The 15112-nt window shown below is 53.6% G+C and overlaps 1 protein-coding gene across 1 annotated transcript in view; it reads left to right on the top strand.

The window, feature by feature from the left end:
* Positions 1–15112, top strand: part of HS1BP3 (HCLS1 binding protein 3) — a 33204-nt gene that overhangs the window by 14415 nt on the left and 3677 nt on the right. Inside the window, exons 5-6 of the mRNA XM_025454557.3 lie at positions 9203–9363; positions 10228–10342. Of these exons, the coding sequence (XP_025310342.3) occupies positions 9203–9363; positions 10228–10342 (276 nt within the window). The remainder of the gene's footprint in view (positions 1–9202; positions 9364–10227; positions 10343–15112) is intronic.

The following is a 15112-nucleotide window of genomic DNA, read 5'->3' as shown; positions in this document are numbered from 1 at the left end:
ATACACATTTTTTAATGTTTTATTTATTTATTCATGAGACAGAGGGACAGAGGGAGAAGCAGGCTCCCATGGGGAGCCCAATGTGGGACTTGATCCTGGGACCCCGGGATCATGCCCTGAGCCAAAATCGGATGCTCAACTGCTAAGCCACCCAGGCATCTCTGGATATCTGTTTTTCATACTAAAAAAGGGATTGTGTTGAGTACACCATTCCAAAATTTGCTTATTTTCAGCTTCTATGCTAGGTCTTTCTAGATCAGTAAATAGACTGACTTCTCTGTTCTTAACTGTGCTGGTCCATTGGGCCCGGTGGGTGTGCTGTGAGTGGTATTGCCAGGTGCCTGCCTGGGGGCATCGTGGTGTTTTCTGTTACAGACAGTGAGGAGCTTTATCATGTATGGAGCTTTTCCTCCCAGATAACTGCCCTCGAGCAAGGTCCTGGAAGCTTCTTCCCTGGGGACCTTGGTTGTGCAACTCCAGGAAAGGATTCTTTTAGGGACTTAACCCCTCTCTTTTGGGAAGGCATCTCTGCTTTTGCAAACCCTGCCCACCAGGCAAGGTTGCTGCCCCCCACCTGTTCCCCCAGTGCCCAGGGAGCCCCTCTCCAGCCCCAGGTGCCAGAGGACCCTCAGCTCCCCGAGGGGCAGGCTGGTCCCTCCATGAATGTGGCTTCCCTTACAGCTGGGCTGGGCCTCCCTCTCTCTGCTCACAGGGATGGCCTCAAGTCAGGAGACTAGACCCTTTTTTTTTTGGAGTGTGAATCCTGTATTTTGTCACAGTTGTGTATACATATTTTGCTTTATCTTTGCAAAGTTTCCTATGTGTTGTAGTATAAAAACGTCTTACTCCTTATATTTGGATAAAATCACTGCTCTGGGATGACTCTGTGGTTTTGAAAACCTCTCAGCACACTGCCAGTTACCCCCAGATTTGCTCCACTTGGAGATTTATTTCTCTTTGCCCCGGTTTTATGGAGAACAAATCGGCGTATAACATTGTGTGAGCTTCAGGTATACAATGTGATGATTTAATGTGTGTATATATTGAAAAGTAGTGACCACAGTAAGGTTAGTTGCCACTTCTATCACCTCACAAAACTATTATTTCTGAGATTTGGGAGCAAGAGGTCCCCCAGGGTGGGCCGTGGAGGGGCCGTGCAGGTGGCCTCAGCCCCGCCTGGTGAGATGCACAGGAGCTGCTTCGTGGCCACTTCACTGGCTTGGGATGTCTTTAATGTTCTGACCCCCGCCTAGGATAGCCAGCCCTGCTGTGAATCCAGCACCATCCTGGAGCTTGCGAGAAGTCCTCTTAGACTTGGGCTTTAAGGAGTTCTTTAGGTGATTCACGTATTTAGGGAAATTCGCATTTGAGGAGCCCCAGAAACCAAAGCTGATGAAAGCCTTGGATGAGGCAGGAGCAGCAGGTTCACTGGCCACGGCTCTGCTACCCACAGGGGTTTCGGGGGGCTGGGGGGTTGCTCAGGGCTCTTCCTGCTACCCTCGGTCCTGGCCCGCCTCTGGCTCTCAGGCTTCCCTACTTTCTCACCTGCCACCTGCCAGGACATGGCTCTTCCTGGTCACAGCTGGGCTGTGAGCCAGCACCGGCGGGCCTTGCCCTATATCTCTGCAGATACCACTCAGCTGTGGCCTGAGACCAAAATCAATGAGGAATGCAGGGGGCACCATGACGGCCACCGCCGGCCGCACCCTGGAGCTGCCCCTCTGATCACAGCCACACCCCCCATTAGGGCAGCATTACGTGCTCTGCTGACCGTATTTCCCCGTCCGTGTCAGCGCACAGCGTCTGGCCTGAATGAATGGTGTGACAGTGCTTTCCACTTCTTTAATTCATTTGCAGAAATTTCAGCTCAAGAGAAATCCCCTACAGAGCCCCAGTATGTATGAAGCCAAATGAGGGAGAATTGGCCTGGTTGGGACAGGAGTAGAGCCTGGATCTCTGCCGCCTCGGCCTCAGCTCACCTCTCCCCTGAGAGGAGGTCCAGGCCCCTAGAGCACGGCCTGAGAGTCCCTGGGAAAGCTGAATGTGTGGTCGGCCCAGCCGAATTAGGCGTAGGCAGGCCGTCCCAGTTCTGCCTCTTACCAGCCAGAGAGACTGTCCGGGTCATTGAACTTTTTAGCACTTCAGTTTGTCCTTTTAGAAATGAAAGACCAAGTCTAGCCCCAGGGGTAGAAGGATGAAGTAGCCCCAGGGGTAGAAGGATGAAGTGAGATGTAGTACAGGAAATTTCCTTTGGGTAATGTTACGACCATTTCGGATTAGCTTCGCTCTGAAGAAGCCCTTGGCTGTTTGAACTAAAGGCAGCCTTCCCATTTCCTGTTCTGTTATGCAAATACCAGCACCCAGTACAGCCTGTCAGACTTGCTGCTTCCAGGTGGCAAGGGTGCCTCCCGGTAGCCTTGGTCCAGAACGTGGTCCTGAACATGGTTCAGAGCAGCAGGCTTGATTAGCTGTCCTCTATGGGATTGAATGGTCACTTGACTCCATAGAAACTTGGGAGGTCAGGCCTGCCATTCCCCTGCCTCGGGGGACCCGCAAGTAACAGCATTAGAATGACATAGTCCTTAAACTGAAGGACTTGAGGGAAAAATCCAGAGTCTTCCTGGTTATTAATCAGGAGCCTTCGAGAGATCATACACTCACGTACCATGGAGCTCCTGGCAGGAGCTGTGCCAGGGTACCAGCTTCCCAGCCCTCGTCCATGCATTCTCCATGCTGGGTGATGGAGCTGATGGGTTTTCTCAATCCAAGGGACTTCCAGGTCCCACTGGTCATGTGAGCATTTGGAGTGTCCTCAGGGATATGGGAATAAACCAAGACTGCCCCGGTGAGAACAGGCAAAGGCCTTGATTCAGAGCTGGCCATGGCAAAGCAGGGGTCGGCCCTCAGACCTGCATTTAGCAGAGACTCAAAGGCAGGCTGGGAGTAGGAACGATTCCTCATGGGAACGAGAAGGCTCAGGTGTGCCCCGACTAGAGGCGGTTGGCAAGGGAGGCTGCTGACTGGCAGTGGGGCGTCCTGCACGCTGTGCACTTGGTTGGGGGAGCATATTTGGCTTTCTTTAGCTGGTCCTATGAAGCGGGAGACAGGGGTAAAGATGAGGGTTGCCGGCAGTTATTGGTCAAGTCCTGACCATCGGGACCGTTGCCCATTAGTATGTTCAGTCTCTCGGGGCCGTTTCGGGTGTGAGCAGCAGTGGGGGGGACGTGCCCTTGCAGCCAGACCAGCCTGGTTCCGTGGTGATGCAGGAGCCGTGCTGCGGCAGGGGCAGGGTTTGGCCCCGGCAAGACAAGAAGAAATGTCAACACAGCCCAGCTGAGATGGGTGGGGGGTCATGAGGTGCTGGTCAGCCCTCAAGTGGGGCTCTGTGGCTGGGAAGCCAGGCTCCGGCTGTTGAGAAAGATCCTTGAGTGTGACCCTAGGGCTACAGCAAATGGTGGATGTTTGCCAGGCCTCGTTTATGTTTTAGGGCCCAGAATCAAGTCTTTGGGGCTGAAACATGTGAACCTAGCCGTGTGATCACTGTCTCCTGCTGTGCCCTGTGCCAGCCTGCATGTGGGCTCCATGTCGCAGCTTCCAGAGCATTCCTTGCTCCCATTTAAGAGCTAAGGAGAAAGACCCAGAGAAGTGAAATGACTGGTCTGAGGTCAGACATGGATGCCCCTCCAGTGCTCCTCCCCGGGAACAGAAAGGCCAGAATCTTCCCCAGGCCCTTTGGCCTGTGGGCCCGACTTCCCCTCAGACTCCTCCCTCCCCCGTGTGCCTGCTGCCCAGTTCTTGGCCACTCTGCATGAGCCAAGCTCTTCCCACCTTGGCATTTTATAGGACCGTTCTGTGCCTTAGAGCATCACTTCCCCGACTCTGCTCAGCCCCCACCCAGCACTTCCCCGAAGCTCCTGTCGGGGGAGGCTAGCCCGGCTCACGGGTGACTGCCTCTCCTCAGTGACCTGTACCACACTGTTGGGTCATCGTGGAAGCCCCGAGGCCTGGCGCTGCTACAGATAGCATTGTCCCGGAATAAGCTTCACAAAAGTTCATTTACGGGTACTCTGAGAATTTTCTCTAAATGAAAAAGGAACTGAATTTAAAATTTAAAAATGAAAACCAATGTGTAAAGGCAGGAAAATTGTATGACTGGAAAGGAGGTTGACTTCTGTGTTTGGTGAAGCATCACTCTGGCTTTAAAGGTAAGTCATGTTGTCACTGAGTCTTGGCTTCAGAAGGATCGACCACCTTCTGTCTGGTCCAGGAGATGCTCCTGTAACTCAAGTGATGCGGGTCCTGGGCAGCTGGTGCCCATCGGTGGTCTGCTGGGGTTGGGAGGCAGGTGCATCTGGGAACACGGACATAGGCCCCCTGGGTGGCTGGAGGGGAGGCTGCTGTCATGTGTCTGTCACTGTCACCAGAACTGCCTGAGCCACATGAGCAGGGCTGCCTCTGACTGTCAGAGCTGTCAGCCTCGGCATCTGCTGCCTCCCTCACGTTTGCTCCACACTCGCCTGCAGAATGCGGCTTGGGCTGGACATCTGTCTGCCATCAGGCACACAAAGCAGGAAAGCTGACGTCTGTCCATGCACACACCTGCGTGCTACAGGAACTTGCTTCCACTCGCCCGCACCCATCCAGGGAGCCCCCAACCCATCTCCTGCCACCTGTGCTGTGTCAGAGCCAGCACAAGTTCAGGTGACCTCCTGCGTGCTCACTAGGAAGGCAGGAGCAGTTCTGTTGTCCATGGCACAGCTCTCTTCAGTGCCCAGCTGCCCCATTACCCCAGCCCTGGTGACAAGAGTCTAATCAGTGAAGGGAGAGGAGAGGCATCCTTTATCACGCTGGTGCTGAGGGTGGGCTGGCAGACGGAAACAGCAGAGCTAGGCAGTGCATCCTTTTTTTTTTTTTTAATAAATTTTTTATTGGTGTTCAATTTACCAACATACAGAATAACACCCAGTGCTCATCCCGTCAAGTGCCCCCCTCAGTGCCCGTCACACAGTCACCCCCACCCCCCGCCCTCCTCCCCTTCCACCACCCCTAGTTCATTTCCCTGAGTTAGGAGTCTTTTTATTCTCCCTTCCCTTATATTCCCTTTCACTGTTATTTATATTCCCCAAATGAATGAGAACATACACTGTTTGTCCTTCTCCGATTGACTTACTTCACTCAGCATAATACCCTCCAGTTCCATCCACGTTGAAGCAAATGGTGGGTATTTGTCGTTTCTCATGGCTGAGGAATATTCCATTGTATACACAGACCACATCTTCTTTATCCATCATCTTTCGATGGATACCGAGGTGCCTTCCACAGTTTGGCTATCGTGGCCATTGCTGCTAGAAACATCGGGGTGCAGGTGTCCCGGCGTTTCATTGCATCTGCATCTTTGGGGTAAATCCCCAGCACTGCAATTGCTGGGTCATAGGGCAGGTCTATTTTTAACTCTTTGAGGAACCTACACACAGTTTTCCAGAGTGGCTGCACCAGTTCACATTCCCACCAACAGTGCAAGAGGGTTCCCCTTTCTCCGCATCCTCTCCAACATCTGTGGTTTCCTGTCTTGTTAATTTTCCCCATTCTCACTGGTGTGAGGTGGGATCTCATTGTGGTTTTGATTTGTATTTCCCTGATGGCAAGGGATGCAGAGCATTTTCTCATATGCATGTTGGCCATGTCTATGTCCCTCTGTGAGATTTCTGTTCATGTCTTTTGCCCATTTCATGATTGGATTGTTTGTTTCTTTGGTGTTGAGTTTAAGAAGTTCTTTATAGATCTTGGAAACTAGCCCTTCATCTGATACGTCATTTGCAATTATCTTCTCCCATTCTGTAGGTTGTCTTTGAGTTTTGTTGACTGTATCCTTTGCTGTGCAGAAGCTTCTTATCTTGATGAAATCCCAATAGTTCATTTTTGCTTTTGTTTCTCTTGCCTTCGTGGATGTATCTTGCAAGAAGTTGCTGTGGCCAAGTTCAAAAAGGGTGTTGCCTGTGTTCTCCTCTAGGATTTTGATGGAATCTTGTCTCACATTTAGATCTTTCCTGCAGACAGCCAGGTGGATGCTGGTGGGGCAGGAGTAGAGCAGGGATGGGGGAGGCGCTCCAGGGCCATAACCCGTGTGTGCAGCCTGGAGGCCACGCTCATGCAGTCTGTGGATGAAGGGAAGAAACTGCGCTTGCAGACTCACCTTGCACATGACATGCCTGACCCTGTCCCCAAGGCCAGAAATCTGGCATCATTCTAGGCACGCCCCTTCTGCCCACTGATCACTTCCCAGTCCAGATTTTCTAGGAGCACTTTCGCCTTTCTAGGAGCACATTCTCCCATTCTCTCTGTCCTCGTCTCCCCGTCACACTGCGGTGCTCCCACAGGCCAGGCCCTGATCGTTTCTCTGTGGACCATGAGCCGAGCTGCCGTGGGGACCTGATTCCTGGTCATGCTCGAGCCATGCTCTCGGCAGACCTCCACAGACGAAGGGCCCGCTTCCAGTGCCGAGTCCATGCCTCCATCGCCTTGGCTCCTCCAGGAGCCCTTGGGCTGGGTTGGATCCTTCCTCTGTGCTCTGCGTATCCCGGAACCATTGCTCTGTGTGGTCATGATGGGTCTCTGCGTGTCTGACTCTCAGCTGTGAGCTTCTGGGGACTGTGGCAGGTCTCACCAGGATCTTGCACGTGGAAGGTGCTTCAAAAGTGCTGGGTCACACGGGGCACTGGGGAGGAAGGCAGGAGCTGCTTACAGAGTGGCCGAGGGCCGGTGAGGAGACCAGCTGACGGGACTGCGGGCTTTGGAGGAGCGGAGCCCTCCACGTACCGTCTGTCTCAAACTAGTGCTGACAACTGCCTGTCTTCACACGTGCCATAGGTTCACCTGATTTCAGTTCAAGACAAGGAAGGATCAGAAATGGCTCCAGGGAGAAAAACAAGAACATTCATCCAATCTGAGAGGAGAAGTCACATAGCAGGAAAGTCAGGCCTCATTTGCGTTCTCAGAACCAGAGTAGGTGTAAGAAGGGAGATCACTGACATCTCTGCAAAGCTGCTCCAGACATAACTCGTCGTGTTTGTTCTCTCTCCCTTCCTTTGCTCTTCAGACGCTTCCCTCCTTTCTGTGTTTCCTCCGAATTCTGGTTCATGGGAAGCCTGTCACCCCCCTGCCCCTGGGGACCCATGTGCTCCGTATAGGATTCGAGTTTGCTTTCCTAAGAAATGTTCAGGGACCTGCTAGTTTCTGAACAGGGTGGACCTGCGGACAGTGCTGCAGAGGGAAGGCCTCGGCCCAGCCCTCCCTGGGGACTACAGCCCTGGGCAGGGGCCGGGAAGGGCCAGGGGAGGGGTGGCCATTGGGTGATTGAGGGAAGCAGTGGGGCAGAGCCCATTGATCATCAGATTCCACGGAGACTCCACCACAGCTTCCTGGGCTGGCCCTGCGGTTCTGACTCAGTAGGTCTCGGCTGGAGCCATCTCCGGCTGGCCTGCCTCGAGGGGCCCGGCCTGTCTTTGGTATCCATTTCCCAGGGGCCGTTAAAACCAACATGCCTGACCAGTAAAACAAAACACAGGTGTCCCTGTCAGAGCAGGCCACCCTGGCCCTTCAAGGCGTATGAGGTGGCATGGCTGAAGTTTCTGGAAAGCACTTGCTGCGAGAAGGGAGCAGGCCAGGCTCCTTCCACCTTGCCCAGCACCACAAGCAGGGCCTGGGGGGTGATGCCAAAGCAGAGGCATGTCCCTAGTGGCCTGTGGCATGAGCCTGTCTGGCTTGTGCCCAGGATAGAGAAAGCAGGAACGGGGGCATTTGGGGCTTGCTGGCACCGCCCTGCCACTGAGTCTCCGCTCTCCATTTCATCCTCAAAATGTGCATCCCTGAACCTGTTGTCCTCCCCGCATCCTGGATGTGTTTCCTGCTCCTGGGACACAGGACCATGAGCACAGGACCGTGAGCGGGCCTCTGCCAGAGTGCCTAGGTGTGCTGCATCCTGGAAGTGTGACCCTCCAGCAGGTGCATTTCCAGCTTCTGTAGCTTCTCGCATGTCAGCGGGAGCCCGAGATTGTACCGGAAGTCTATCCCCAGACCGTGGGAACAGTCTCCTCGGAGCACCCTGCCCTCTGGCACCCAGGGCCACCCTGCTGCTTTGTCCATCTGCCGCCGGTTGGGCTGACCACTGCTGAGGGCAGGGCCGGCTTCTCAGTGCAGTCTTGCCGCACACTGTTGCCAACGTGAGCCCAGACGGTGACCTCTGTCCAGTGGAGCTGCCTGCCAGGCAGACGGCTTGTTTCCAGTAAAAAGCAGATTTTCACTATTTGTGGGAACCTTATAATGGCTAAGTTGGGCATCAAGAGCGGGGATTGGATCACCGTGTTAAAGTTAAACCAAGTTTGTTTATTTATCAGCAATGTGGCTGCAGACCTTCAGGGTTCAATTCCACAAGTGCTTACATGCACTCTGTTTAACCACCACCCGGGTCGGGAAACAAAGCCGTCCCGTGGTCCAGAAGCTTCCCTTGTGCTCTCTCCCAGTTTCCCGAAGCAGCATCTAGTCCAAGGCAGGACCTTGGCCAGTGGGTGAATGAGACATAAAGGGATCTTAGTGGGGGTGACAGAGCCAGTGGGGCTCCGAGTAGCCAAGGGGGTGTCCTGAAGGAGGTGGGGTTTGCTCAGTGGGACTGAAGTGTTTGCTAGATCGACAGAGGTTCCACTTCTCAGGGGGCAGAGACACAGGGGAGCATTTACCAAGGCTGCTTTCTGCTGTTCCCCGGTACCACCTGTCCGCAGCCTCAGACTGTGTCCAGCCCCCCTTCCAGTGGCTATGGAGTGACTCTGAGCCTAGCCTCTGGGAGCAGCAGGAGGCATCGGCCCCCACAGCCTCCAGAAGGAAAGCAGCTTCCCTGCCCTGTGACCATGCAGGCAGGCCTGAGTCCTGGGTGGCCCTTCAGGGCTGGGAGCTGTGCGACAGTCGTTTGGTTCATTCAGACTTTCACCTGCTCCTCCCTCATATCCTGACGGCAGTGGTTCCTGGGGCACAGGGCTCAGCCACTTGCAGTAGCAGGGCCTCACACCTCCACTGTCAGGGTGCCAGAAAGTTCCTTCTTGACACAAGCTAAAGCTCACCTAGCCTGTGTGGCTCTGACCAGGCCATGTGCACTGGCCATCAGTGCTTTCGAGAAAAGTCCTAACCTTAAGCTGTGTCTGTGATTCTGTAGCTCTAAGAAGCCCAAGAAACGCCCCGAAGTGGCTGTGAAGCCCAAGCCCTCACCCCGACTCACCATTTTTGATGAGGAGGTGGACCCTGATGAGGGGCTCTTTGGCCCCAGCACGAAGCTCTCTGCCCAGCGCCCTGCAGAGGACGTGCCCCTGAAGGACCGTAAGTAGAGCCTCCAAGTGTTCCCTTCAGTCTTGGTGTCCGTTCAGTGACCCAGCCAGTGTCTGTAAGTGGCTTCGGACCTGCCACACGTGAGCATGATGGAAATCTTCCCCTTGTCCTATTTTGACCTGATGCACACTCAGCTTATGAAGATTTTTCTTCTGGGGAGATCTAGTCTTGCACTTTGTGTCCCGATAGCCTGGAACATTCCAGGGCTGGGTGTTTATTCTAATCATCCCATGGAAGAGAAGGTGGCACCTTGGTCGCTTGAGAAGTGTGGACTGTGAGTGGACCAATCTTTTTCATTCCAGTGGCCAGATGTGGGCACTGCCTGGGAGTTGGATGCAACCACCCCAGGAGTGCTGTGACTCTACAATTCAGATTGTAATGAGGGATTTTGTGTGACCTGTATAGACTCCTCTGGAGGGTCCTGTGCAGAGTTGGAAAGGGGAAAACCAAACGGCCTTGGGACTTCATGCTTATCCTAGGTCTGACGTTTGCTCACCCCACCCGGCTCCTCCTTCAGGATGGACAAATGATGTCACCCATGGATCCAACCAGCACTTGGTGACCAGCCACTGAGGGCCAGGCTCTGTGTTGAGCCTGGGAACTCATTGATGAGAAAGACACAGTCCTGGCCTCAGGGCTCTGAGGATACATCCTGACAATTACAGGGTAGCCTTTGAGTTTCTGTCCCTTCCCTTCTTTCTGTTCTTCTGGTTCTTCTGTGCTGTGTCTTGTCCCTTGCTCACTGTTTCCTGGCTGGGCCAGGAGGCTGGGCCAGGCTGTCTCTGCCATGTACCCCCTGCAGCTGAGAACAGGCCTGGACTTCCTCTGAACACTCTGTTCCTGCCTTCTCCACAGCCCTGAAGTTGTTTGAAGATCCTGATCTCGGCGGGGCCGTCCCCTTGGGTGACCCCTTACTACTGCCTGCCGCCAACAAGAGTGGAGGGCCCACGTCCCACCCGGAGCTGTTCAGGTACCACCTGTCCCCCGCGGTGCTCCACAAGCCCCGAGACTAGCCTGGACAGAGCCAGGGACCCGTCCCAGCATGGGAGCGTCTCATCAGCTTCAGCCTCCAAGGGAGGCAGTCTCGGCCCATCAGAGGCAGGAGCCTGTGGGTGGGCACCAACCAGGAGGCAGTGGCGGGGATTGATTCAGGGGTGGGGGTAGTCAGTGGTCCAGGGCAGCTTAGCAAATTCCAGAAAGAACTTAGTGAATATAAGTCTTTTCCTTTTCACATACACTTTAGTAGTTGATGTGAAGAATGGTTAAATTATGTGATTCCAAGCGCAAGGATCACTGGCATAAACAGGATTGGGAAATAAGTGAAATGGATTCTCGGTAGCAGGCAGCCCTCCCAAAGGGAGCAGGACACACATATGCTGGACAGCGGCCAGTCCCTGCAGGGTCCCCACAGCAGGTTTTAGGGGGGAGACCGAGGCCTAGTCTGGATCAACGACGTGTGCACAAGTGCTTGCTCCTACGTCAGACTGCTTGCCGTGGTCAGTGTGCTAGACCCTACACGTGGCCTGATTCCATCCTCACAGCAGCCCGCCACCTAGGCACGATTTTCTCTGCTTTAGAGAACAGAGTGTGGGAAAGGTAGATGGTCCAAGGCCGCAGCTCCCAAGGGACAGAGCCACAATTGGAACCCAGTCTACCCACCTGTGTCCCGTCCCCTCCACTCCTTCCAGGACTCTGAGCACTTAGAGGAGGAGATGCTGGAAGATTGGCCTCCGGCCCTGGGCTGGCCACACTCCCTGGGCTTCTGCGTATGCCGCTGCATTCTCGGTGTGCTTGCCATCACACGTCTCCGTTGCGTCACGCACGCCCCCCAGAACGCGGCTATGCTCAGAGGTCTACAGGAAGCTGAGCAGTCTCTTTCCAGGAACAGTTATATGGGGCATGTGGTCCCGAGAGGCTGCCATCTGCACCCTCGTTAGCGGCCTCGGGCTGTTAAGCAGCCCTGTGAGTGCCCACCACGCCTGCGTCCCAGCGAAGGTGTCTTGTCTTTACATCTCCCCGTGGTCCCTCGCATCTGTTCTCTGTCATCCTGTGTCCTCACCCCTGACAGCCCTGGCAGGCTGGGAGAAGCTGGGTGGGGGGTGGGGTTATATCTTTAGGAGGAGAAACTGAGGCACAGAGAAGCAGATGTAGTAGAGTCAGCCCTGGGGAGGGTGGCAGGGCCGTGCTGAGTGCACCCTGCCTGGGAGACTGCCATCTCCAGGACCCAGCATGCCCCAGGGAGGCCATCCTTTTTTTTTATATATATAAATTTATTTTTTATTGGTGTTCAATTTGCCAACATATAGAATAAAACCCAGTGCTCATCCCATCAAGTGCCCCCCTCAGTGCCCGTCACCCAGTCACCCCCACCCCCTGCCCACCTCCCCTTCCACCACCCCTAGTTCGTTTCCCAGAGTTAGGAGTCTCTCACGTTCTGTCTCCCTTTCTGATATTTCCCACTGATTTTTTCTCCTTTCCCCTTTATTCCCTTTCACTGTTATTTATATTCCCCAAATGAATGAGACCATAAAATGTTTGTCCTTCTCCGATTGACTTACTTCACTCAGCATAATACCCTCCAGTTCCATCCACGTCAAAGCAAATGGTGGGTATTTGTCATTTCTAATGGCTGAGGAATATTCCATTGTATACATAGACCACATCTTCTTTATCCACCATCTTTCAATGGACACCGAGACTCCTTCCACAGTTTGGCTATCGTGGCCATTGCTGCTAGAAACATCGGGGTGCAGGTGTCCTGCCGGTTCACTGCATCTATATCTTTGGGGTAAATCCCCAACAGTGCAATTGCTGGGTCGTAGGGCAGGTCTATTTTTAACTCTTTGAGGAACCTCCACACAGTGTTCCAGAGTGGCTGCACCAGTTCACATTCCCACCAACAGTGTAAGAGGGTTCCCCTTTCTCCACATCCTCTCCAACATCTGTGGTTTCCTGCCTTGTTAATTTTCCCTATTCTCACTGGTGTGAGGTGGGATCTCATTGTGGTTTTGATTTGTATTTCCCTGATGGCAAGTGATGCGGAGCATTTTCTCATGTGCGTGTTGCCATGTCTATGTCTTCCTCTGTGAGATTTCTCTTCATGTCTTTTGCCCATTTCATGATTGGATTGTTTGTGTCTTTGCTGTTGAGTAAGTTCTTTATAGATCTTGGAAACTAGCCCTTTATCTGATACGTCATTTGCAAATATCTTCTCCCATTCTGTAGGTTGTCTTTGAGTTTTGTTGACTGTATCCTTTGCTGTGCAGAAGCTTCTTATCTTGATGAAGTCCCAATAGTTCATTTTTGCTTTTTTTTTCTTTTGCCTTCATGGATGTATCTTGCAAGAAGTTACTATGGCCGAGTTCAAAAAGGGTGTTGCCTGTGTTCTCCTCTAGGATTTTGATGGAATCTTGTCTCACATTTAGATCTTTCATCCATTTTGAGTTTATCTTTGTGTATGGTGAAAGAGAGTGGTCTAGTTTCATTCTTCTGCATGTGGATGTCCAATCTTCCCAGCACCATTTATTGAAGAGACTGTCTTTCTTCCAGTGGATAGTCTTTCCTCCTTTATCGAATATTAGTTGACCATAAAGTTCAGGGTCCACTTCTGGGTTCTCTATTCTGTTCCATCGATCTATGTGTCTGTTTTTGTGCCGGTACCACACTGTCTTGATGACCACAGCTTTGTAGTACAACCTGAAATCTGGCATTGTGATGCCCCCAGATATGGTTTTCTTTTTTTAATATTCCAGGGAGGCTATCCTACTGGGACTTTCCTGGCACAATTCACTCTAAATCCATGACACCGGCACTTCCCAACCCACGTTCTGCAGAGCTCTAGTTCTGCCTTCAAAGGGGTTCCGTGGCTGGTGGCTGGGGCAGTGCCAGTGTTAAGCAGGACTCTGAGGGCATGAGTGGGAAATTGAGTGTAGCATTCCACGTCCCTGTTGGTCTCTGGGACCCTTCCCTTGGTCGTGCCCCTTGGCATCCCACAGAGCACTCTGGGAATCACTCCCTTAGGGGCCAGGTGTCTGCAGCCCTGTCTTCACTCTGCCACACATTGGTGATAAAGAATTCACATTTTGAGAGCAGGAGCCATGTTTTATTCTCCTTTGTGCTGGCTCTGTGACTATCCAGGCAGTGATCGGGGTTCCTTATGATTAAAAAAAAAAAAAAAAAAAAAACTTCCTGATACTCATTTCATTCACTGATGCTGTCACCATTCATGCCTTCATGGCCATCAGCTAGCCCGAAGCGGCAGGTGGTGGAGTCCGATATGCCTCAGTCTCCTCTTGCTGTGCAGCCACGCCATTGGAAGGCCTGCAGGTGTGGCCTGTCCTCTGCAGGGACCTGGGGAAGGGGAGGGGCACCAGGGTCCTCCGAGTGCCCCGCAGCCTCTCAGTGGTTGACCTTGCACTGGCAGGGCCTGGAACAGAGGGAGGGTTAGACCTCGAGTTAGTGGGTCCTAATTCCAGCCATGACTCAGGTAGCCTGGGAGCACATGGAAAGGGGTACCCCTGAGGCCCCCCCAACCCGAGTGTGACTGCCCCACCTGCCACCTCAGAGCAGCTTCTGATGAGTTCCAAACAGTGATTTCCCAAGCAGTGTAAATCCTGGACTCTGAAACAAGCTTTTAGCTGCTGCTTTATTTACCGAAGGGTCCCGTGTGAGGATAATTCGGTCCTTCTGAGCTTTTCCTGGGCTCTAGTTCCAGTGGAGGGTGAGGAAGAGCCAGCACCTGCCCCCAGGGAGTTCAGGGAGAAGCTGCTGCTTGTGGGGAGCCAGGGCACACCTGAGCTGAGGTTGCCAGGAGCAGCCTGTCCTAGGTTACACTTCTTGAGACTGCTGCAAACCCAAGATAGCTGCCTGTCTTTGAAGGCCTGGCTTGGGCTGGACCCTCTCGGCCTGGGCTGGAAAGATGCCGTAGGCTCACATCACTGCCATCCACAGAGGCTGTGAGTTCTCCCCTGAGGGTCTGTGCCCCACTCACTGCAGGAGGGTGACCCAGAGCTCCTCTGGCAGCTGGTGCTCGGCAGGCACCCCTCCAGGGGAGGTTTGTGCTGGGCACTCCACGCTCAAACAGACCTCTTCCTAGCCCTGCTGATGTCTGAGCTGGATCCCGTTTACAGATGGGGAGACCGAGGATGAAGTAGAGCAGAGTGATGAGGTGGACCTGAGGCCACTGATGAAGGAGTCCCAGGAGAGAAATGGGACTGTGCTCCGTGCACAGCGCTGGGTTTCTGGACACCCAGTGGCTCTGCAGTCCTGCTGGCTAATGCCGCTGTTACCATCCCACAGAGGAGGACACCGGGGTCTTCTGCTTCCAGCACCTGTGCCCTCCCTCCCCTGTCCCCGGCATGGCCGAATGAGGTCTACTGAGCTGCCTTAGACACCTCGGCCCACGTGTGGGCAGCATCTGTCTGGCTGTCTCTGCTGGTGGCTGGTGTAGGAAGCGTGTAAAGGGCCACGAATCCTCTTTCAGGAATTCATACATTGGCCCTTGGATTTCAAAGGGTATTTTCCATGTGACTCTGTGAAAGCCCCCAGGATAGTGTTGCCAGACTCCTGCCCCCACACCCCCAACCCTGGGTCTCCTGCTGTCTCCTGGTTCCAGAACAGGCTGGCCAGTGTACACCTTCTCCCAGAGGGCAGGATGGAGGCTGCTGTGCCCCTGGGAGCGTGAGGCCAGGACAGCGTCCATCCACCCTCTGCCTGGCTGAGTGGAGAGCATGAGAGCACT

Source organism: Canis lupus, chromosome 17, assembly GCF_003254725.2.
Source record: "Canis lupus dingo isolate Sandy chromosome 17, ASM325472v2, whole genome shotgun sequence".
Classification (NCBI taxonomy): Eukaryota; Metazoa; Chordata; class Mammalia; order Carnivora; family Canidae; genus Canis; species Canis lupus.
This window is presented reverse-complemented; position numbering and strand designations above follow the sequence as displayed.